The sequence below is a fragment of the Anabas testudineus genome, chromosome 17 (genome assembly GCF_900324465.2).
Source record: "Anabas testudineus chromosome 17, fAnaTes1.2, whole genome shotgun sequence".
In the NCBI taxonomy this organism is placed as follows: Eukaryota; Metazoa; Chordata; class Actinopteri; order Anabantiformes; family Anabantidae; genus Anabas; species Anabas testudineus.
In genome coordinates this window covers 5,083,840-5,108,649 of record NC_046626.1, presented here as the reverse complement: position 1 = coordinate 5,108,649, position 24,810 = coordinate 5,083,840, and the positions used below count along the sequence as shown (strand labels likewise).

The window sequence follows — 24,810 nt, the reverse complement described above, 5'->3', positions numbered from 1 at the left end:
GAAGACGTACAGGATCTATAACCAGCAGTAGTTCTGAATAAATCAACTGACTGGTTTAATCAATAGCTAAACCGACACAGGGCACTGACTAAAGAACACATTCTCCTACATAGACCTGAACTATTCACACTGCAGCCTATTGAATGTTGTAATAAATAACAGAATCCTGCCTTCAGATGCATGGGAATAGACTTTGTGAAGAACGAAGCACCGGGTTTATTTCATATTAAAGGTGCCAGATAAGAAGATTGTCCAGGTTCCAGGTGGTGCTGGAAACTGACACACTGAATGAGTAAAACAGGTTTTGCAACATGCATGAGCAGAAGAAAAAGCGGCATCCATCATGTTATGAAATATAGTTTATTTTCATTGTTGAGAAACGTTTGCATATGTGCCAATCAGTCCGAGCTGCAGAGGCGAGAGGCACTATGATCCGTTAACTTGAGTGAGATGTGATCACCTCCGGGGGGGGGGGGGGGACGTGATGGACAGAGCTGATACGTCGTGGAATGCTGATTTTCTTTCTGACATGTTTGACAGACGTGATCTGGGGCTGAAGTGTTGTCAGCCCGACACGGGTTTTGTAAATAAATGTGTAACAGCGGGCTGCATGAAAACTCCAAACTGCCTTCGCAGCCCCTTTTCAGTGTGTCGCTGTGGCCCCAGTTTAGAAGAATCTCCTAGAAGAGGAAACCACCATTTAAATTAACAAAATAAAGTCAAGCTGACAATAATCGTGATCAACAATAAACCATGAGAGCAAAAGATTAGGAGCTGTCAGCTTGTCCACAGGGCTGCTACCTCTCATTGGATAAAAATACATCAGCTACAACATTATGACTCACAAAGTAATTATTAAGAAATATGTCCGGAATTTTCTTCCAACCGGAGATGAAATGTATTATTAGTATTATTGCAATTATTATGGGGGGGGGGGGGGGGGGACAAGTTTGTGCTTGGTCTCCTGAAAAGAGTCGTGCTCGCCCCCTCTCTGCAGTCGGAGGGCTCAGATTTTGAAGTTCAGCGGCACAGCTGTGCACTTAGGCACAGTCATTTTTAAAGAGTATTTTTAGCATTCTGCTCTTGTTGGATGTTAGACAGCAAAGAGCCACAACAGGAAATGAGGAGAGAGTTTATTTTATTTGTTTGTTTATTTTACTGGAATTAGACATGGCGACGCTGAAGTTATGTGGAATGTGCCTTAACCATTATGTCCCCCAATAACTTTTAGATGCTACAACTAGTAATTGATCTTTTGACTGACAGTCATGTGTTTCTGCTTCATACAGCAGCTGTCTCTATGAGCCAGGCTTCACCAGTAAGCTACTGAAGTTGTCTGGCATCCACTGATCGTTTTCCGGTCGACTTCCCTCGAGTCACCATGGCAACAACATGCATGTCCCAGCTGAGTGTCCATCAGTTTGTTTTTTTTTTTTTTTTAGTGCCATCCCTCTTGGAAACACTGTAGCCTCGCCGATTGCAGGTAAGAGCAGTGTTTCCGAGGGACAGCAAAACAGCACGCCATTTTGTTGCCATGGTGACCCACGACTCCACTGGAGTCAGCTGTTGTTGTAAAATGAACTAACACGCACATTTTATCTTCTAATGATTCATGGAGACGTTTATGTCCTTCTACGTTGTGTGTTGAATGTGTATTTGCAGCTCTTTTGTGTGTGTGTGTGTGTGTTTCCACTGTGTTTTTTTTTATTTTATTTTATTTTGCTTGTTTGTGTTTTGTGTATTTTGTTTGGCCTGTTGTTTGTGTGCTTGTATTTTCCTAACTTGCAGCCAGTGGAACTTTCAGTGCAGTATTCCTCATGTTTTCAGTGTCAACTCTTCTTTTAACTGAACAGAAAGGTGAAAATATGAATTATTCTGTGTGACACTCTGACAGCATCTTCTCTGAGAGGCGTCTCTCTGGCTCCCTCTGGTGGCCTCGACACGTCACAGCGACCACAGCACCAGTCCACGCTGGTCCCCTTAACAACAAAAGCCACATATTTCAAGGTACCTGTGCAGATGGGGATGTTTACGCACGAGGAGGGAGCTGAGGCCACGTCATCACCCCCTTAAATCCATCCCCAGCCTGAGAGCATCACATCACTGTACACAATCAGCCCAGGACTCGCCCCAGCACCACACACACACACACTTGGCAGGAGAGAGAGAGAGAGAGAGGGAGAGAGGGAGAGAGAGAGGGAGAGATGCAGGTATTAGCTGGAGGTGGAGAGGGAAGCGCAGTCTCTGCTGGTCGGTGGGAGACCAAAAGGACAGGCGGGAATGTGCTCTAGTGTTGATGGCTTTCTGTCTTCTTCTATTTCCTACTCGCCTCTTATTCCAAGCGAAGACGCAGGTGTAAGCCTCTCTCTACACCCCCCCCCACCCTCCACACACCCCCCAGCCTGCTGCTACCTGCTCCAGTTTTCCATGCGTCGCACCTTTTCCTCTCCAGTCAGCGAGAAAGCCGGTGGGGGGGGGGGATTTTTACGCGCCGGAGCGCGGAGAAGATCAGGATGGTGAATGAAATGTGACGCGCCTCCTTTGTGCGCCGTGTGTTTCCGCCAGTTGCGAGTGTGATGCCGGGTCTGATGACCTGAAACCGGGCGGCGCAGGCGGCTGCAACTCCACCACTAGTTCCATAAGGAGAAGACTCACGGAGGACCATGGCTGACCAGGTAAGGCCACGCAGTCTCAGTCAAAGCCACCTCGTGCGCTCTCCACAGTAGCCCACAATAAAGAAGACTTCACACACACACACACACACACACACACACACACACACACAGCAGGTAGGGCGCACACACACACAAACCTTGTGGTGATGGGGAATGGCGTGTTTTAATGCAGCACACGCTGTTTGTGCGTGTGAGGGAATTTGGAGCACTCTCAGCACGTGTGTGTGTGTGTGTGTGTGTGTGTGTGTGTGTGCGTGCTGCTCACTGGTGACTTTACAGTACCATTTAAATATCTCTCCACTGTCCTCCTCCTCCTCTTTTGGATTATCTGTAGTAGTAGTTGCCTCCACGTCTTGCTGTGATGTTTGTACACCTATGCTGGATGGATCCACTCCTCTCTCTCTCTCTCTCTCTCTCTCTCTCTCTCTCTCTCTGCATCCTATTGTTCCTCACAGATGATTTCAGAGATGCTCTGACTTGAATTAGGCTGCGATGAGAACATGACAGTGAACATGATCTGGGAGAATCAGAGAAGTAGCTCCGCTCGACAGAACTGGGGCTGCTGCAGCTGCTGGAGGAGCAGCAGAAGGAAAACATAGCCTGTAGTATTAATTTTGTATTGTGCACTGTTGTTTGTCCTAGTTTCTCGACAGCTTGGCGAGAGCAGGAGATTAAGTCCTGACACACTGGCTGAGCCCCGCGGTCAAGAGTTTCCCGTCCCTGCGTGCGTCGTTCCCCAGAGCGCAGATAAAGCCGCGCTTAATTGATTAACCCGTTCAATTAACCTGATAGAGCTACCTGAGTGAGCGTGTGTGTGTGTGTGTGTGTGTGTGTGTGTGTGTGTGTGTGTGTGTGTGAGCAGTGTATCACAAGCAACCACACCTCAACAGCAGCTATTAAAGACACTGAGAAGAACTGCACTACTGTATGGACTATACTACACTATACTGTATACTATACTTCACTATACTGTATACTATACTACACTATACTACTGTATACTATACTATAATACTGTATACTATACTACTGTATAATACTGTATATTATACTATACTACTGTATACTATACTATATTATACTACTGTATACTGTATACTATACTACACTATCCTATACTACTGTATACTATACTACATTGTACTATACTATACTATACTATACTATACTATACTATACTATACTTAAATCTACTATAGTATAGTTTTGTATAGTATATGTTAATGCAGCTCTCCATGAAGCACAGTGTTTATTGTTGCATATGCCCATAAGATTTTTCCTTTAATATTAATAAAGTATTATGATGATTATTATTATTTTTATTATATCCTTTGTTATGCTCATTACACTAAACACTTCAGTACACAGTTTTAAAGTGTATTGTAGACCACCATATTTTATTTTACAAGGCGTTACACAACATTTTTATTTATCCTATTTTATAGCTTACTGCACTAGACCACACAAGAGTATATTTCATGTCACATTATATATTACTTTACTGTACTCTTCCATTCTGCACTATAGTACATTATATTACAGTGTACTGTAGTTTACACAACTGTAATTTATCATACTATATTATTCTATATTCTTCTTCTTCGGGCGCCTTTCAGTGTGGCGGTTCCATGTTCTCCCTAACAGACTAATTGGTGACTAATTGGTGTAAATTGCCCTATAGGTGTGGTTGTGAATGTTTATCTGTCTGTACGTCAGCCCTGTGATAGACTGGCGACCTGTCCAGGGTGCAGCCGCCGCAGCCGCTGGGATTGGTTCCAGCACCCTCGTGACCCTTAAGGGGAGAGCAGTTAGCATAATGGATGGATCCTTCACCAAACTCCTCTCTGCTCTGCTGTGCTACGCATATATCACCTACTTCTGCAGTGTACTGCATATATTTCCCTGTGTATGATGGTGCCAGTGGAGCATTAGGAAGCTCATTATACAGTATTTAGAGGATGCTATGAAAACAAAAAAACATGAAAGGTCAGTGCTACAAGAGTAAAGTTGCCAGTTCATTAGTTGAACCTTTTTGTGGAGCTTCTAATCTTCAGGCTTTGTTTACACTATGGCAGAGAGGTGTTGATTCAGCTCGTTGCAATCTGTGAAGCCTTCCCCCTGTGGTGGGTCTGAATTGGATTGCAGGATATTCTAATGCGCTCCTGTTATTGTGTCAATCACCTTTAATTAAACGCCAATACTGTACTTAGCTCTGCCAGGCGGACGCTGGGCCACAGGCGCCCCGGGGGTTCCACTGGAGCTAGATTAATTGCTGTTTTAATATTGATGAGGGTTGTCAATGGTTGACCTGCTGCGGTAGCAAACACACACACTGTTATCCACACGACTGCGCACGCACACACACACACACACACTCTCTCACGGCCTCTTTTCCAGCTTCACCTTTCATTTTAAAATAACAAGGGATGGAGATCAAGACTTTATTCCTCTGACCTGTTTTATCGTGTGAATTCATGCTGCACTGCCTGTGCACACACTGTAAAGTAGAGACACACCAGACCGCACTCATGCCCTTATTTCTCACAGCTGCAGCTTTTTTTTGCTTCGTCTCTCCCCTGGGTGTTTTTGTCTTTACCTATAGTACAGTATACCTGCTCCTTTTCTTTGAGCTGCTCCTCCTGCCCCGCGTCTCCCTCACCTCGCTCCCCATCTCCCTCCTCTTCCTCGACTTCATCAGCATCTTTCTCTCGCACTGCCACTTACCTCTCTCACCTCCATTGTTATCACCTTCCTCTCCTTACACACATGGGCGCACACAGGGGAAACACTGTTCCTCCTATTCCCCAGCGGTAACATTTACAGGTAGATCTGCAACCTGCACACCTCTTGGACGATTTTAAGGTTGCTACTGTAGGTACAGTAAGCTGTTGACCAATAGTTCCTATCCAGACTTACACATGTCTTTTTTTTTTATCTCTCTCCATTTGATTCTAGTATAGTATGTTTCTCACCACGGCACCCCCCCTCCGGCGAGGAAGCACACCCCTGCCTGTCAAACACCAGCTGCGGAGGGAAGAGGCTGTATCGGAGGACTGTGATTGGATCCCGGGCTTGGAGGAGCCTGCAGCGTTGCCTATCAGTGACACAGCGGTGCCTCGGAACGAGTCCTTCAGTCAGTCGGCAGCTGCCCAGTCAGCTTACCACAGCCACGGCGGGGCATTGAGAATAGTTCTTCTGGGACAGAATGGTGTGGGCAAGTCGTCACTGGCGTTATCGCTGGCCGGCCAGTCGGACAGATCCCTCTCTATAGACTCTGAGACACAAGCATGTGGTAATAGCCTGTGTTTTTGTGTGCATGTTCCTTTTTTTCCAACAAATCTCTAGGTCTAACTTCAGATAAGTTTCACTAGGTCTGTCTATCACGGTGTTTACCCCAACACCAGGAAGCCAATTGGTGCAAAGGCTCTGCCTCATGCACAAAGCTGGCATGCTCCTGACTCATGCTATAAAGAATTCATCACTGCCCATGTAGTACAGGTGGATTCACGTGTCATAAGTCCAACAGAGAAATCACCGTCGCCCCAGCAGCTTGTACACGTTTCCATAGCGGCGTTCTTATCATGCATGGGCATTTTAACAGCGAGCTACGTCTCAATGTTGCGAGGTGTAAACCAACATTATTCATCACCTATTTAATTAACACTTTTTTTTTGTGGAGTTTTGAACATATGTTCTCGCGGCGTATTACTCAGCGAGTAACACCTCACCAATCAATATGTGTCTCTCCGCTAAGTAAAGGCAGCACTGATTAGCAGCAGATATGTTGCGCTTAGCCTTAAAATAAACACATCATTCATCACAAGGAGATTTTCCAATCGTTTTTAAAGCACCTCTGGCTTATTGCGCTTTTTAAAAACCCCTAGTGCAGGAATATAGCAATACGTGGTTCAGTAAAATACCCAATACAAAAACCACAAAACAACCAATAAAGCTTCACTTTACTTTACTACACATCTTAATTTCAGTGTGAAACACTGCTAAGAGAAATGTTTTCTTTAAAGCTTTACTCTGGTGGTATTGTATAAATAGTTTTTCACAGCCACTTCATCTTATTAACAGGTAGTAACAGGCTGCTGTAAAAAGCCATTATTATATTAATGCATTCATATTTAATCCTGTTTGTGCATCGTTTGGTAACATCTACAGTCTCCAGGTGTTCCACTTTCTTAAGGCTTCGGAACAGACTTGGATCTGTGAGGCATAGACTTAGGAACAAATTGAAAAAGAATTGGAAAACTGGCAAAACATTGTTGCCCTGTTGTTTTTTCATGGGCTCAGTTGACAATAACCGTCCTTAGTATTTACTTGACGTGTCACACAGTGTGTGCGGTGGACGTCTTTATTACACTGTGTGTGCTCATGTGTGACACGTGGCTATTTGCTTGCAGGTGAGGGCTACGAGTGCACAGTGACTGTCGACGACGAGGACAGCAAAATCATCGTTTTTGACAACTGGAAACAGGTGAGTTCCTGACTGAGCTGCACACACTGTCATTACGTGTCATACTATACAGTTTAAACTGGTTTTAATGCTTCACTGAACTCTTTCTCCCTAAGCCGTCTTGAGCTGCTTCTGGTTCTGACATTCTTTGTCTGCACATGAGAAACGAAAGTTCCCAAAGTACGTCCCGTTTGTCCAATTTCTGTGATGGGCAAATCATTTGTGCCTATTCAAGTGGAAAGAGAGTGAGTGCATACTTGTGCTACAGCACGGGGAATCCTGCAGGAGCGACTGTGCTCGCTGTTCACTGCAAATTCATTCTCATTTTGAAAAAGTAGAAAATCGCTCCCACTAACCCTCCTTGTTTCAATTTAAACCTACAGTGAACGAGAGCGTTTTGGCGAAGGCTAAAATTGCTGCCGCTATGCATCATCAACCTTTTGAGCTGAACGTGGTGAATGAGTTAGTACAACCCCGTGGTGATGATTTTTGAGCGGGAAAAACTTTCTGCTGCAGCTGGCAGCGGCACAGAGAAATAACAGCTTGTCAAAAAGCCCCTCGTGACACGGAGGACATTATGTGAAATCAAAAAGCGTGCACTCATTAATGCCTATTAATAATGATGATGGAACAGTAAAGCACTCTAATTAGTGTGTAGGGTGGATCATCCCTGATGCATCCTGTTCCAGATGTCCACTCAGCCTTCAGGGGCTCTACCCTCAAGGTTGAATTAGTCACGCGGCTCTGTTGAGCTCTGGGGAACTCCAAAAAAAGTTAGCTCAGTTCGTCACTTCTTCACACCCTTCGTCACCCTGCTTTTCTCGCCCCCAATTTAGTTTGGCCTCTCTTGCTGCCACTCACCATCACCAAGTCTCCCCGACCATTCGCTCTTCTCTGTTGCATCTCTGTGGTGCTTGCTCGCCTCTCTCCACTGGCCTTTTTCTGCCATGGTTCAATCCCGACAAGAGTTAATTACATTTGTTATTCTGTCCGTGTTAATACAAGGCAGGGCATTAAGGCCGAAGCAACAGACGCAGGCCAGCGGGAAGCCTGGAATATCTCCAGGACTGTCAGCAGCGTGGGGAGGCCAAGAGGACTGGACAGCATCCCAAACCATTCGCTAATTCGCGCTCACGTCTTTGTGCTGTTTGTTGGTCAAATCCCGTGGTCTCTCATACGCGAAGTCGTGTGCGTAGACAGATGCTGTCCAGCTGCTTCAAGTGTGGCGTTGCTTTGGACTGGCACGGCGTTAACAGCATTCGCCGTCCCACGAGTCAGGGTTTCTGGCCTTGTAGCAAGCTGCAAGTATTCTCTGTGGGGCGCCCCAGCCTACACCCAAGTTGCCATAGCAACATGCACAGACACACATTTACACACACTTATATGCGCACATAGAGGACAGAGGGCTCACTCACTCACTCACTCACTCACTCACTCATAAGCTCATGCTAGAACAGTCAGCATTCAACGCAGTAAGCCGTGGGGCTTACCCCCCCCCCCCCCCCCCCCCCTCCTTCTCTCTCTCTCTGGCTAGTCCGATCAGCGCCTCATCATTCCCTTGCGATACAAACTGCCACAAAAGATGAAAAACTGTGAGATCCGCACTCGGCGATCGTCCCTTCAAGCGCTTCCGTGGTTTGACACACAGCTGATTGACACACGAACGTCTCGATGGGGGCTATGATTCTCCCAACTGCAGTACATGAAGTGCACAACAAACAAATAGGGACGACTGGAAGACCGGATACATATTTAAAAATGTGTATATATATATATATATGTACTGTAAATAGACATTGGTGGCAGACAGTGCATGTACGAGCACAGCCTGCAACGACATGGTCACATGTGCAAAACACACCAACACACGCATGCACAGAAAGCTGAGAGTCTGCTCAGCCAGACGCTGGGACGTTGTGAGTGTTGTTGACGTCACAGGGGTTGGATGGTTTGAATAAGTCATCCATGTGCCCAAAATAGCAACACTAGCACTCTTGGCCTTGACCTAGCGGCCCATGCCATCCTTTGCCTTTACGCCAACATTGGTTGTGTAATATATCCCTTAAACAGTCAGATGAGTTCAATAGTGTATGCCGGGGGATGAAGTGGACGATTGAGGTCACTGAAGACCTGAGGGACCTTTCCCACCCTTTACGCTAATGCGTGTTTGTCTTCCTTAGTGTCTGTGTGCCTGTGCATGTGTGAATTCATTCCCAACCTTGAGTCAGTCTAGTTTTTCATTACTATTTGATAGCTTGAAATTAAAATATTTATTAAAGACAACCAAAAGGTGCAGCCTGAGGCATGGGAAAATGTGGGCCAGTGATGTACAGTATATGTGTGTGTGCACTTTTCAGTGTGCAGCGAGGAAGCTGTGCTGCCATCCTGGAGGAACGGTTTATTATGTTAAAGCAAATTAGAGAAAAAGTTCAGGATGCAATTTGGAAGAAGATAATGGTTGCTTAACCACATTCTTTTGCTCAATTAAAGGAGAAGAAAAACATGGTTCCACCATCCAGTTCTTGGTACAGAGACATTTTTGGCTTTGTGTCCAGGGAGCTCCTTCCCCAGATTACACTGTTTGTCTCTTTCCTGTTTAGCCTTTGTAACCTCATGAGAGTTCTGCTATAACTATATTTTTGTTATCTTGGTCTCTGCTGGGAGTTAACAGTCAATCAATTTGTGCGTCATTATCAAAGAATAACTATAAAAGTTTTAAATAGAGTTTTTAAGATTGGGCCAGTTGCAGATAGTTTACTGTGAAACTCCGAACTCACAGTACATAGTTTTGTTTTTAGGCCAAACTAATGTTTTAACTATAAGAGTGAGTCTTGTTGCCATGGTCAAGTAAAAAAAAAATTTAGTTTTGAAGATGAAAATGTTGAGAATAAAGTTGACATCAAGGTAGAATTCGTGATATAATCTCACGAACCCTGTCAGCTACAAACTGGTTTGTCATGTTAATGACAGTCCATCATGACATAGATATGTAATATCATCAATGTGAAGCTCCAGACCACTGACATGCTGTCCTTTCCATCAATCCAGTTGCATCTGAACATGTCAGCTTCATGTTTTAATTAGGGCTTCAGTCGCTTTCCATTAAAAGTCACTATGGCAAAGCGATGGATTTCACTCAGAAATACAGTAGCTCGGTTTCACGTCAGCGCTCCTCACAGCTTCATTCCTTTAAACATGACTGTGATGGACAGCTGACATAGGCTGGTGTCGTGTTGACTGTGTTACGCTGATAGTCGTAAAGATCGCTGTTGAGACTTTTACAGAGAAGTGAGTCAGCAGATTGTCACTGTCAATATGTTCAAACAAGATAAAAATGACACTGAACCCAGTTGTCATTGGTAACAGAGTATTATCCATGGCATGTTGACCATCAACGTTAAGAGTAGAACATGTGTAATTCACAAGTAGGTGAACAGTCTAGTAGTCGTAGTCTGGAGTTAATGGTCTTTGCACAGAGGCTTCAACATAATCATACAATAGGAGTTTCTGAGTTTCTGATTAAACATGTGCTTTATTCATATCCTTTAATCTCACCGACACACTGTAGCAACGTGGCCACAGGAAAAACGTCAGAAAGCGATTTGTTCCTCAGTGTGCCGCACACCGAGCTCTGATTGGCAGCTTAACTTCACAGTTAAGCTGTATTTTTTTGTTGAGGCTATTAAAGTCTTACATCATGCATTAAAACATTTTATTAACAAAACATTAATAACTTCTCAGACAGTAGACCCACGCAGATAACTCGTTTTGGACAAATGACTCTGGTTGAACCTTTTAAGTCCAAGGTCACAGAATGTTTTTGTTTTTTTTTATTAATGACGCAGTACTTTATTGTGTCCCGGAGGAAAATCCTCTTGGGAGGTCAAAGGTCAATCACAGAACAGCATCCTTGAAACTGGTGAGGATTCAAGGATTTGCTAATGGGCACTTCAGCTGGGTGGAGTCTCCACATGCCATCATATTAAGTCTTGAATCTGGGTCATGCAGGGACACCCACTAGACCATCCTCCTGTGTATGTGTGTGTGAGGTGGTTAGTAGTAGTTGTGTGTGTGTTGTCGGCTTGCTGCACCGTGCCTGTGCTGTGATGTCAGCTGCATTCAGGGATGATGTGGTCATTGCTCACGCGGCGCTTATGCCTGTGTGCGGATGGCCTAGCCAGTGCAGGCCAGATGGCCTCACTAATATATTTCCTTAGGGAAGCGATGTCTCTGTGCAGCAGAAAGAAGTTTGAGAAAACGCACAAACACACTAACTCAGCATTCTATTTGCGCCAAGCTTCGTCATCCCATTATCAAATTTTGACTCAGCTCCAGAGCAAGGTGCTGCTCTGTCTCGTCTCCTTGCTTCTGCTCCTTCCTCATCTTCGTCTTTCTTCCGTTCCCTTCATGCATCGCCCCTGCGTCTTCATTGATCTGCCTGCTCTTTCATTTCAGACAGGCAGAGAGATAAAAAAAAACCCAAGCCACAGAGGCAGATGTGCGCAAAATGCATGTGTTTGCTTTTGATAAAGCCAAATGGTAACGCGAGCGTCTATGTATTTATCCGTGCATGTGTGCACGCTCTGTAGATGTTTGTGCGAGCAGGTGGGGCTGCGTTTGACCTTTTGTTTCCATGTGAAGGCCGTAAGCTGCTTTGCTCGTGTGTCTTGTTCTGCAAAGCGAATGACTTGGGAGCCAGCAGATTTCAGCAGTTCAGGTTCTGTGTTCCAGGCAGCGGGGAACATGTTGTATAACCAGGAACTTGTGTGCATACACTCAAAAAAGAGCCCGATGCAGTATTTTCCCCCCCTTCTTTTCACAACTGCAAAGAATAATAGTTTGAGTGCTCGCAGAGCTGCAGGATGTTATGCAAATCGCGTCTGATGTGAATTCATTGTCATCACTGTTAATGGCTGCTGATGTAGTGCCCGGCTCTAGCAAGTTACTGTTCAAGTGTTTGTTTTTTGTGTTTGAGTGCACGTTAATGTATGCCTGTGCACGTGTGTGTAGTGTGTTTTGCTTCCGTGCATATGGAAAGCTTTTAAAACATACCTGGAATTGAACGGATTCGAGTTCATTCCAGCTTGGTGTCACGTTGAAGGCTGTTTTCCACCACAACACCATTGATAGCTTTGAAAAGCGCAGCTGCGGCTTCTCAGCGGAGGTTAGGTCTGAACACACGGTGATATTTCTCCTTTTTCAAGAACAAAAGTCGCGTCTTTACGCTGCAGGATGGGACACGGCGCTTTCATGTTCTCTTTTTTTCATGTGGTTTTCTTATCTTCATCTCTAGCAGAGAAATGAGCTCATGGAAAAGTACACCTTTAAAAGCCTGTTCTTTTTTTTATTGATAGAACAGATAGGGCTTGTGTATCTCCGCTTTGAGTCTCCTCTTTTTAAAAAACGACTTTTATTGTGCTAGATGACATGATAGTCCAGTGCGTCTGTGTTTAGAGTGAGAAGCCGAGGAAGAGCCGGATCAGTCTGTATGCGTGTCATTGCAGTCCAGAAGTGACCAAGTATCTAATACACATCCATGCAGTAATCGTTCCACTAGAGTTTTCCATTTCCTCTATAAGATACCCTGCCCCACTGTTTACTAAAAACTATTCTCCTAATAAACTAAAATTTAAGTGCAGTATGATTGATTGCAACGTTGTGTGTGAAGATTCTCTTTCAGGCCACAGTGCTTCCCTAACCTTAACCAAGCACTGTGAGTTCCCATATCCAACCATAAACAACTTAATAAAGGCAGAAAATACAACATAATGTTTTATATTGGATATTTTGATTTGATTGGACAAAATCTAAAAACTAGTGAACGCATCTCCATTGCTGCTTGTTGGTGTCATATTTAAAATCAGCTTGTGGTACGTTTCGTGAACCTGCAGCCATCAAGATAGACAGTAATGTGCAGAAACATTCCTCGATGTAGCCTGAAGCAGCCGTCCCACCATAAATGTATTATTATTCATTCATCATTCCAATATAGAGCCAGCACTGTCAGTGTACCTTACATTGTGCATACAAATCAGATATCATTATTACCGCTGTGACCTTACGGCTGTGTAATCATTTGAGTTTGAGGATTGCAGCATAGGTATTTGGGAAAATCTAAAGCTGTATTCACACACATTGAACTATTAACAGTCTTCTGGGAAGGCTTTGCACCAGATTTTGGAAACTGGCTGCAGGGATTTACTCCTATTCAGTCACAAGAGCATTAGTGAGGCTGGGGACTGATGTTGTTGTGCGATAAAGTCTGGCGCTCGATAGGTGCGGGGATGGAGTGTAAGTCAGGCCGGTCAAGTTCACCCACAAACAAATCAGGACTCTGACTGTCTGCCACGTTTTGATTCAAGTATTGCTTCATCCTGACTGGCGTATGAAAGTATGTGAAGAAGAAGAATAAGCTACCTCCATACGAGGAACATAGAGCACGCACATAAAGATAAACAACCCGAGACCAAACGTAACAATGGGATGATGTCGATGAAGTGAGTTACCACAAGTTCATTATTAGTACAGCGCTTTAATGGATGGTTTTTTCTGAATGCTCAGCAATCTGTGTGTATTTGCTTATTTGAATGCTACTGTACGAGGGCCTGGTTTCTGTGTGTGTGTGTGTGTGTGTGTGTTTATGGGGAGTAGGTATTGACAGATGGCCTGCTCAATGTGAACACACTGAATCTGCTTAATCGAGAGAAAGAAAGAGAGGGTTGGAGGGGGTGGGGGTGGGGGTGGGGGGGTGTTGGGGGATTTGGCAGTGTCCTGATTTGCTTCGGCTCCGTTTGACGGAGTGGAGTGTTTACTTGGTCACAGTTTTCTTCCAGGATCACTCCATCACACTTCTAATCGATCGTGTGTGTGTGTGTGTGTGTGCAGCTAATCGATGTCCACTCTCGTGTTGGTACTCCTTTGCTTGAAAAGATTAGAGTCTCCTTCTCTCTTCATTTCTCTCTCTCTGTCTTGTTTTCCACTCTGTCTCCTCATCCTTCAGTCAGACAGTGACAGGTGGCGGCTCCCTCCCTCCCTCCCCCCTCTCCACTCCTCCTTTCTCTTCTCCCTGTCTTTTCCTTGTGTCCCGTCAAACAGAGCGCCAAGGCACTCCGCGTGAATTTCCTGCTTCGGGGTGCGATCTGATATTCCTTTGGCCGCGCGAGACACTGTGAATTTTTCAAGCATCTGAAACTCTCTGGAGGGGCGGGAATTTACCTTCAGGGGCGAGGATGTAGGGCGAGGGCATACATACACACAGACAGAACAGAGCCAGCAGGAACAGCGGGTTACATGGCGCGAATAACATGCATTCATATTGATTCAGTCAGCACTGTTTATGGCTTCAGAGTCCAGACTTTCCAGATGAAATACGACTTGATTGTGTTTGCAGTTCTACAGGGGAGAACAGAGCAGCGTTGAAACTGAACACAACACAAAGTTACAGATTAAACCTTAAACCAGCTGCCAAATACCATTTTACGAGTTCCCCCTGAGCATGTACTGTGAGGTCACGTACAAACAAAAAACTGCGAGTGCGAAATGCTATAATAGAAATATGAAACCTAAATTTTGGTACGGGCCAATAAACAGAGAACATACGTTGTTGACACAGTGGTGATACTTTGGATGTCATTTGAAAAAACTGCAGTCACAGTCTGTGCTTCTACAAGAAACCCATCTGCTTAGAAAATAACTGTTTGGGTACGTCTTCTAATTTAGTACTTAATTTATATTTAATTGACAGAGAACATGACTCAGGTTCTGTTCAGTCTTAGAAACCGTGTCGCTTTTCTAATCTGACAGATGACTCTTCCTAGTCAGGAGCAGCACTGCTAAATATACATAGAACGAAATTTGGATTTAGGATGCAAAGATGGATATTTATGCGTTTTAACTTTGAGCGACTTGAAGGGAGTTTTCGAGCTGCATAAACAGATTTATCGCCAGTGGAATGCACCATAAACGCAACGCTGAAATATCATCACCTTAAACACCTCAGTGGCTGTCGTTTTAGCAAACAGCTGCAATTCATTTGAAGCTGTGTTTTTGTTTACTGTGATAAATGTACATTCAACATTTGCTTTTTTATTCTGCTCTGTTTTGATCTTCAGCCCTTAGAGAGAAATATATGTATGTATATAATAATATGTATGGGAAATTTCAGTTTCTAACAACATTTTATAATTTGTAGATTATGATTAATTATTGAGGAAATGATTGGTTTTGTAAGAATAAATTCCAAAAATATAATATTTAAGTTTTGGTTTTATTATTTTTCTGCATTTAGGTGAAGAGAGACACAAATGTAGACTCAGTGATGCTGAGCTACACCTAGAAGAACCTCAGCAGGACAGACTTTTTACCCCTGAACTCCCTCCAGTTCAATGAAAATGTGGCTGACAGAAATGGGGGGAGCGGGGGGGAGCGAGAGAGGACAAAGATGGTCATCGGCAGTTCCACGCTGCTGTTTCTGTCAGAGGCACTCAGGCTAATTGAGTGTCTGTGACAGGAAGCCCCCAGTGGGATGCTGATGGTCACTGTTAAAAGGGTCAAGAGATTCAAAATAAAGCAGGACAAGTGCACGTACAGTCAAGTTGAGCAAAGGTTGTCTGAGTCTTCTCATGGGACGGCAGTAAAAACCTGCCATCTGCTGTTGGCGCTGATGTCCTTTCAGTGGCGACGCTCCAACACAACAGGCACAAAGGAAATGTGGGTTTAAAAGCTGTTGTTTAAGGACATGCTGCTGCTTTGTTGATGGTATTCAAAGGATCGTAATATCTGTGAAGCGTCAAAGCCACCTGACGTGGCACTGAGCTGTGCCTTTCTGTGTCGCTCTATTTAATTTGTGTGTGTGTGTGTGTGTGTCTGCATCATCAGGACCTGTCCACTCTGCAGTGTGACGTGTGTATCCTGGTCTTCTCGGTGACTGACAGGCGAAGTTTCCATCGCACCGCCCAGCTCCGCCTCCTCCTCAGGGAGTCCCAGCCACACACGCCAATCATCCTGGTGGGCAACAAGAGCGACCTTGTCCGCTCCCGTGAAATCAGCTCGGAGGGTAAGTAGAGGGAGGGACACAGGCCTGGAAAGTAAACCCTTCATACAAGGATGTGCTGTAATTGGCCACTCGCCACTAACCCTGACAAGCTATTGTTCAATTACAGCTTCAGACCAGTTCCCAGTCAACTTGAGGTGAGCTTTTATTGTCGTTCAAAAACCATACACAAGGGAGATGGATGGTACATTGAAATTGTGTTGACTAACCTACAATTGGAGGTTAGGAATTAGTTCGAATAAAGAGGCTTTTATGGAAGCTTGTCCACTGTGTAGCTTTCTGTCACTATGTGGAATATGGTCTTGGTACTACATTAGCAGCACTATCCTGTTCTTTATTGGATTTGGAGACGTTTACACCGCAGGAGCAGCAGCCAAATTCCCTGCCTGTGATATTGCATTTGGCAAACATATGGGTTTGTCCTCCTCTTAAAAGCCTTTTCTTTTGCAACATTATTACTGACTCCATCTCACTTGTCCAAATATGAGCACTAAGCTGAAGGAGTTCTAGTGTCACATTTTGCTTTATTGTACCTAGAACCCGCTTGGTCTACGCTACATGTGTTTTAGCATATAGCCATTAATTACAAGTTTAAAACCATTTTGACGCATTTTAAAAGTGAGCTGCAAACATAAAAAGTCAGTTTAAGTTTGGCTTAATTAGCTGATCAGTGGCAGGTGTCGGTTCGGCTGCAAAACTGGGGGTTGCCAGTTAGAAACTACGTCTCTCTCTGACATTAGAGATGTCCTAATTCATATTGGCGCTGGTCCAGGCGTATTTTAAAGAATTGTTGTGGGCTAAAATGAAGCAGGTACAAATCTGATCTGAACCTATTTACAGTGTAATGTTTTGTCCATCTTAACCTGCCTGTGTTGTACTGGTGAGCAAACCACAGGCTGCTGTACACTTCTCTGAATTGTAAATTTCTTGAAAAATGCCTTTTCAAGCACTTCTGCAAATAGAAAATCTCTTGTAGTCACAGGGATCTTGTAGATACTAATGCTTTTTCTATCGATTATAATGGATTAGAGCGCCTAAACGCTTGAAATGCAAATGCGCACGTACTCTGATTTGTCCCTAGAGAACAGTGGTAGTGTTGCTGTCAGTAATTACTCAGCCATCCCTTGTGCTTACCCTGTTTTGTGTCTTTCTCTTTCTTTGCTCATCTGTCTCCCTGCCATGTTATTTTACCATAAATCTTCCTGAACAGGCAACATCATCTCCATTAGAAGGTCTCTTGGGGGGGTCTATCTCTGGCCATTAAAATAATTTTCTACTCTGTTTACAAAATCCAGGAATAAATAAAAAAAAGTTAGTGCTGTCATAGTTACTCTCACTCATAGGTATGAATATTCAATAGGATTAAGTTGCGTTTCATATTTGACAAACACACATTGAGACACATGTGAGGTTAGTTTATTACTTCCTGGTTGGTTGTTGTTAAGACATATTAATTCCACCCACTATAGTTCAGTAGAACAAAGAGTTCCATAGGGATAAAGGTTTCTAGACTTGTGTTTGGTTGCTTTGGTGTGACAACTGTAAAATAAAGAAGTCCTGTGGATCCTGAAGAGCTTACTTCATTCTGTTGTTGTTGTTGTTGTTTATTTTCTTGGCACGCCGCACTGAAGCAAGGCAAAAACACATTCACAGAAGAAGAAACACACAGTGCTGCACTGAATCTGTTTAGTGAATCCACCGAGCAGAGCTCGGACCGCGGGAAGGTTCTGATTTCACCGGACTTTGGCACGCCGCCCCATTGTCTGAATTTCATCAGTGTTTCAAATAGGACATTGCTGAAGTTGACAGGACGGAAAGGAGTGAGTGCAGAATCTGCCCTTGCTGTAAACCTCCATCCGCTGTGCGTTATATATGTAAATCATCATGGTCACCTTCACAATTCCTGTCTACTCACAGCAGTTTGTGAATGTACACTGTCACATCTGTCTGATATAAAACCCTCACACACAGCGTTTCACTCTATCTAAATCTCTAGAGGGATGTAACCTCTCCTTGTCTCTTGGCTCTTTTGTTCTTAGTTATTTTTTTCTCCAAATGGCCACACTTCTGTTTTGATTATCTCCTTCCTAGTTTTCCTTACGTGCACGACTGCTTCCATGCACACAGACGCCCAAGCAGCCCCCATCTTTCGCTGCCTTTCGCCCTTTTTCGCAGCGAGAGCTGAGATAAGAGGCGCGAGGAGAGAAGAGGAAGGACAGAGGAAAAGGGTGAATGTATGGGGATGGTGTGTGTTTGAATGCGAGCCCCAGCTTGAAGAGATGTGTGTTATGCATGGTGTGGCTTGTTGATTCAGGAAGTTCTGGTTCCACATCTCTATCCAGCCAAACAGGTATAAACTCTATGCTGTCATGATCACAGACTGACAACAGATCTACACAAACATTAAAGGTGAGGATAAGATTCAGATACGGTGCACAGACAGTGTTTTTGGAGGTGCTCTGCACTGAGTCCATGCACTGAGCCAAAGATCACAGGCATCCAACATAGCAGCCTTGTTCTCCAGACTCCCTGAATCTTTTAAGGGTAGGATGTACTGCAGATGATGTCTTTGCTATTTTCATTTGAGTTTGTAGACGCAGCTTTCCACAGATTGGTGAAGCTCTGCTCGTCTTTACTTCTGAGAGACTCTGACATCCTGTTACTGACCCGTTGCCAATTAACCTAATTAGCTGCAAAATGTTCTTCCAGCTCTTCCTCGTTAGTACCATTTACTTTTCCAGCCTTTTGTAGCCCCCTTGACCTTTTATTCGCACTTTTTTGAGATGTGCTGCTGCCATTCATTTCTAAATGATCTTTCTTTTTTTTAGAAAACCTTGAAGTGGTACTGTCACTTTAAACATTTGGTGTTTCTCTGTTCTATAATAAATGTGAAGAAAATATTGAAACTTTGCATTCTGGTAGATTTTATACAGCGTCCCAACCTTTTTGGAATTGGGGTTGTATGAATTCATTATGTTATGTGTGTGTGTGTGTGTGTGTGTGTGTGTGTGTGTGTATATATAAACCCCAGTCGGAGGTCAAATCCTGTTTGGCGTGCTGTGCTGTGCAAGTCAAACAGAGGCAGCATGTGTAAAAATTGTGCACGCTGGTGCTTCCACATCGCTGTCAACTCAAGTTTAGCTTTGGTGTATGCTTAACGACGTGTGTAGAAGGAGGAGGGAGTGGGGGGGGGGGGCCACACTCAGCACGTTCTCTCTCTTCTATAAACAAAACAAAAAACAAACCAGCAGAAACGTGGTCAGCGATATGGAAATGCTCCATCCTCGTTCCCGGGGCACCTGACTCTGGGATCTTCTTTCCGTGTGTTCTCTCTGCGCAGACCGCATGTATTCTATCTGCTATGTGAGCCTGACAGAGGAAGCTGACTGTCCCCGCCCGGCTAGCTAACATCCTCCTTACAGAAACTGAGGCCGGGCTCGCGGTGCTGAAGTCATAAAGTCTATTTATGACTTGTACAGTGACACTTTTATTCTGCTCTCGCTCACCTTCCCCCTTTGCTATATCTCTCCATCTCCATCCTTAATACACGCGCACGCACACACACACACACACACACACTGTCACATTAGGAACACATCGTTTAGGGAGGATAAAATATCCCCTCATCTATGGGTGGGGTGTGGCATAAAGAAATTCAATTCCAGGCTCTGTATTTATCATTTGTTCAATATGGCTGTGGTGTGGCCCTGCTCCTCAGGGCTTTGATTAATATGCATTCTGGCTGCGTTTGCTTAGTCGACATTCTCTCTCTCTCTCTCTCTCTCTCTCTCTCTCTCTCTCTCTCTCTCCTGTCCATCTGTCTCTTTCTGTCTGCCTCCTCTCGTCCTGCTCGTTCGTTTCATCTGCCATCTTGCATGTCATCTCCTTTCAGCGTCTCTTTCGTCTTTCTTTGTGACTCGCGCGTTTTTATCCCCGTCACTTCTTCCTCCTCTTTCTCTTTCCTCTGACAGCAAACAGGTTGGGTCCACCACTGTTATCACCTTTGGGTCACCACTCTCACCTTCTCTCTTGTTTCCATCCTCTGCTAATTTCCTTTCCCCTCTTTGTCTCCCTGTTTTGTCTCATCTCCTCCTTTTCTTTCTTATTACCTTCTCTCTCCTCTCCTCTCCTCTCCTCTCCTCTCCTCTCCTCTCCTCTCCTCTCCTCTCCAGCTCCCCAAACACTGTTTTACCAAGTTATAAAGACTCAATTCAATCAGCTGTCGTAGGCATTAAGATAAGCTGTGTTGATCTGGTTTGGGATTTGTCTGTTTTTGTCCTTCTACTGTTATTAGGTGACACCGCTGTGGGTCAACAGCTGCTCTGCGGGTGGATTAATATACACAGATGAAATCTGGTTCTTTTTTTCTATTACCTGTGCGGCTCCAGTGCATAGACATGCATATACATTCATGCTTGAAAGCAGCCACACAAAAGCCAGATTGACAGGTTCCATTGCGGTGACTATAGTTCACAATATAAATGTGGATTTCACCAGATTTAATGAGGTGTAAGTATTTAGTAAATCATTCTTCCTGCTGTAGTAGCTCTCAAAAAAAGAGTTAGTTAGTGGATCTTGAATTAAGACGGCCTTGTCTAACAATGCGGGACATTTTTGTTATTTTACAATCTGCGCAGTTCTTTCAAATATAAAATTTATTGTTAAAAGGCCGCAACCTTTTCCTGCTGTCAACACTTCGCCGTCATGTGAAGTTCATGCAGTGGATGTTTTATGTGGTTATTATGAAAACCTATAATAAGCCTCAAAGGCTCTTTCCTGCATGCAGCTGCTCGTGGGCTCTCCGATTGACTCTAAGTCGAAGCAGTAAAAGCGAAAAGCTGGAGTCTGGCTAAAAAAAAAAAGGAAAATGCCACTCGAGCTGACAATGAAACCCATTTGTTGTACAATGATCTGTATCTGTCAGCTTTTCCTTATCGTGCCCGGTTTGTTTGACCAGGGACAAACAAGCGTTTTTAGGTGAGATACTGAATATTGTCAACAACACGCTCAGTCACCTGTTCTTATTCAATACAGTCACATTGAGATAGAAACATTTTGCTCTCATTTGAGCTGCATCCAAGGAGATTTACGGTTATAAAACTAAGCTAGCGACAACATTAACCCCATCTTGCCATCACTGTCTTCCTCTCTGGCACTTTTTATTCTTCTAGGACAGGATTTGGAAAAAGGAGTTCGATGAAAAAACCCACCAAAATACAATATAATATATAAACCACAAACAAATACTTAAAACTGGATATAGATTCATCCATCTCCATGACAACAGAACAAATCCCCCTCTAATGAAGAAGGGTTTGCTGTTAACTAAGAACTACACTAATTAAGACATTTTCTCCTTTGAAAGCTTGAAGACCTTTTGTGTAGTGTGACAGGGAAAGAATTCTAGAAGAATTTTGTTCCTTTCATTGCAATTTCTCGTTCAGTGCCGGGTCTTCAAGGCCACATTTCAAAGCAGCAGTAGACCGAGAGGAGGGTCCCGTTCCCACATTGAGAGATGCTGTGGATTGACTCTATTTCGGTGTGTAAGAGTCTTTCGAACAGCGGTGAGTGAGCTGTTGATTATCTTGTGGTGAAACGCAGCACACACACCAGCTGCATCATTACCACGCTGCGGATGGTTTGCTGGTTACATGATCTAATGTCTTTAAATTTCACATGACTGACTCTAATTGCCATTTGCAGCTGCCAGTGTCTGAAGCCTCCATTATTTTAAATGTGCACCATACAAACAAAAAAACTTCTCTTCTCTCACCAGAGGCCCAATCCAGCGCCATGATGTTCGACTGCCTGTACTTGGAGCTCTCTGCCTCTCTGGACCACGGCACCAACGAGCTGTTGGAGGCTGCAGTTCGGGCTGCGAGGGGTGACTGTGTGGGCCCCGGCTGGACTGATGGTGACCCCGGGTCGGGCCGCAGGGAGAGCCTGACTAGCAGGGCCAAGCGCTTCCTAGCGGGGCTGGTGCCGCGATCATATGGCAGAGACCGTGACCGTGACCGGGGCCGTTACAGGGAGATGAGCCGCCACCGAGGCAGCAAGATCCTCCGTCAGAAGTCCCGCTCCTGCCACGACCTCAGTGCACTGTGACACACGCACATGTGTACACACAGGCAAAGAGACACTCCTACACATGTATACACACACACCAGATTGAAAAATATGGGGGAGGGGAGATGTCAAAGATGGAAATGGCAAAACAGGTATAGGGAGAGATGAATGAAAGACGAGATGGAGATGGAGCTGGAGACTTCCCACTGATCGGACTCTTAAAACAGACAGATGAAGAAAGAAGAAGAAAGAAAGATGGAAAGAGTGAGCTTAAATCAGGCAGGCTCAGCACTGACACTTTATCTGCTCTCATCTGGATCAGTGGAGCTCATTTAGAGAGCAGCTTCAGGTTTGAGAGAAACAGACAGAGATTAGGAGGCGAGCTCCAGCCTGGACGGACCAGCGGCAGCTCATCGTCTCCTGGTGAAAGCAAGAGACAGAAAATTCACCACAGTGCTGAATGGACGCATGTTGTGGCGATGTGGTGGTGGTGATGGGGGGGATTGGGGGGGATTACAAATAAACACACACCCAAGTAGCACGCACCCATGTAGAGACTGATAGCAATCTAAACCTTCTGTATTGTAGACCCTGTTTTATAGCATGCTGAGTAGACGATCTAAGACATGACCCTGTAGGTTTTCCAGCCACATGACACTGGATTTACTGTACCTCATCGATAGCTAATGCACAATCCAGCTAGTGACTCTAGCAATGCCATCACAGGCAGGACCCTTTATTTATAAAAATGCTCCCTATCTGCGCATTTTTAGCCATAATCTCCACACTTCGCATCTACCTATCGTGTCCAATACTGATTTTAAGAAAGGTTTGATACCAACGATGACATATTCATCTGTGACTTTTATACAAGACTAACAGCATCAAAGCCCAAGCCATATTTTTTGCTGAATGCATCGTGAGCGATCAGCACAAAGAACCCTTTACTGCAGGATGTGGAGCGAAAGTAAAAAAAAAAAAAAGAAGGTCAAAGAATAAGACGTTAGAGGCGATGACCGGACTGAACTTTTCTTTATTCGAAGCTGAATGACAGAAAACTCGAATGTTGGTGAAGCACAGGAGGACAAACAAGAGAAAACCTAATCTACCTGGGAAGGTGTTTGATGTTGTCATTCTTCTCTTTTTACCTACTGGCATTATAACGTGTGCTGCCACACAGGTGACCCAAAAGAGAATGTTCTGGAAATGTTTCGATATCGGCGTCACTGACATGCTCACTTGTTTGTCACCGTCCAATGAGCACCCTCATCTTTCCACTGAGAATAAATTCATTTTTGTTTGACATCCCGAATGAGTGTCCTGTCATTTTATTTCTACCCGCGTTTTAAAATGAACGTCTGCCTACAGCCGTTAGCAGGCCTGAAGAACGGCGTGACAGGTCAGCAGATGACTCACTCGTCCTCTAGACAGACTGTGTGACGGCCTCTCAGGACAGTTGCTCCATTTATGACTAGGGAAGAAAAAGATGCAGTGTTAACAGTTTGTGACTGTAAGAACATCTCCAGAAAATACAATGACCGGGACAGACACTCCAGTCTTGTCCTGGCTGTACACTTTGCATCATTGCCATAGTGAAAGTTAAACTGTTTCCCTTAGTCAGAGCAGATTTTGTTGAAGAACTTCACAGATGATGAGCAGAGCCTGGTGCTGCCCAGAGAGTTTAATTTTTGGTCATCAGACGACACAGTATTTGTCCTTGTTGTTTGTCCTTCTGCGTGGTTCTCCCATACCTGCAGTGCTGCCAACCCTAAGAGTGCTGATCAACTGTCTCTATTTCATAGTTATTTGGCCACTGCGCTCCTGGAAACACTCAGCGTTTTGTCCTGATCTCATCACCAAATGTTGTTGTTGAGGTCAACAGAGAGTTCTTTGGACTTTTTGACAACAAGGTCTGTCCACATACAGTACCTGCTGACTCTAAGTGTAAAGGTGTCCCTGGAGTATTGGCTTGAAATCAGTGTTCTTTGGTTTGGCTGTGAATGCTTTCGTTCTTTTTGTGCTTTATCAGAAGTTTTTAGTTTGTGACAAACTAACTGAAATCCAACAATTGTTGTGATTTCACAAAGCTATTCATTTACGCACCAGGGACCATGAATCGGGAGTATTCTAAAGGGAAATACGACAAAGAGTGTAGAAGCCACTGCTCTAGACGATCCAGTGAGCACGCTGTGAGCTGTTTTAGAGAGACTTCAGCACGTCCTCGGTATAGTAGTTCGAAGTAGTTCCAGTGAAACTCGCTCACAGTGTGCTCTGTGGAACATCAATAACAGGGACGTCACAAAAGCGATGTTGCCCTTGAAGTGTTTTAAATGTGTTCAACCGACAAATGCAATTCTCCCTGCACTAGAAAAAATAACTACACATTTTCTAGTAGCCTGATATGATTCAAAACGTAAACTTTGCTCCATCAGCTGTACGGATAATTACCCACAAAACACTTGTGGAATAGCTAACCTAGTTTCAAAAATACTAAAAGGTGCAGTTTCCCACTTTTGCTCAACATGCTGTATCATTTATCATGTAGCACTGCTAAG

General features: G+C 44.3%; 1 protein-coding gene across 1 annotated transcript; it reads left to right on the top strand.

Annotated features, from left to right (window-relative positions):
- The first annotated feature begins 2,205 nt into the window (after nucleotides 1–2,205).
- Nucleotides 2,206–23,238, top strand: rem2 (RAS (RAD and GEM)-like GTP binding 2). Its single transcript, XM_026373691.1, has 5 exons — nucleotides 2,206–2,675; nucleotides 5,631–5,967; nucleotides 7,085–7,158; nucleotides 16,015–16,192; nucleotides 21,966–23,238. The coding sequence occupies exons 1-5, from the start codon at nucleotides 2,664–2,666 to the stop codon at nucleotides 22,292–22,294; spliced, it is 930 nt and encodes a 309-aa protein (XP_026229476.1). The 5' UTR covers nucleotides 2,206–2,663; the 3' UTR covers nucleotides 22,295–23,238.
- Nucleotides 23,239–24,810: the final 1,572 nt, after the last annotated feature.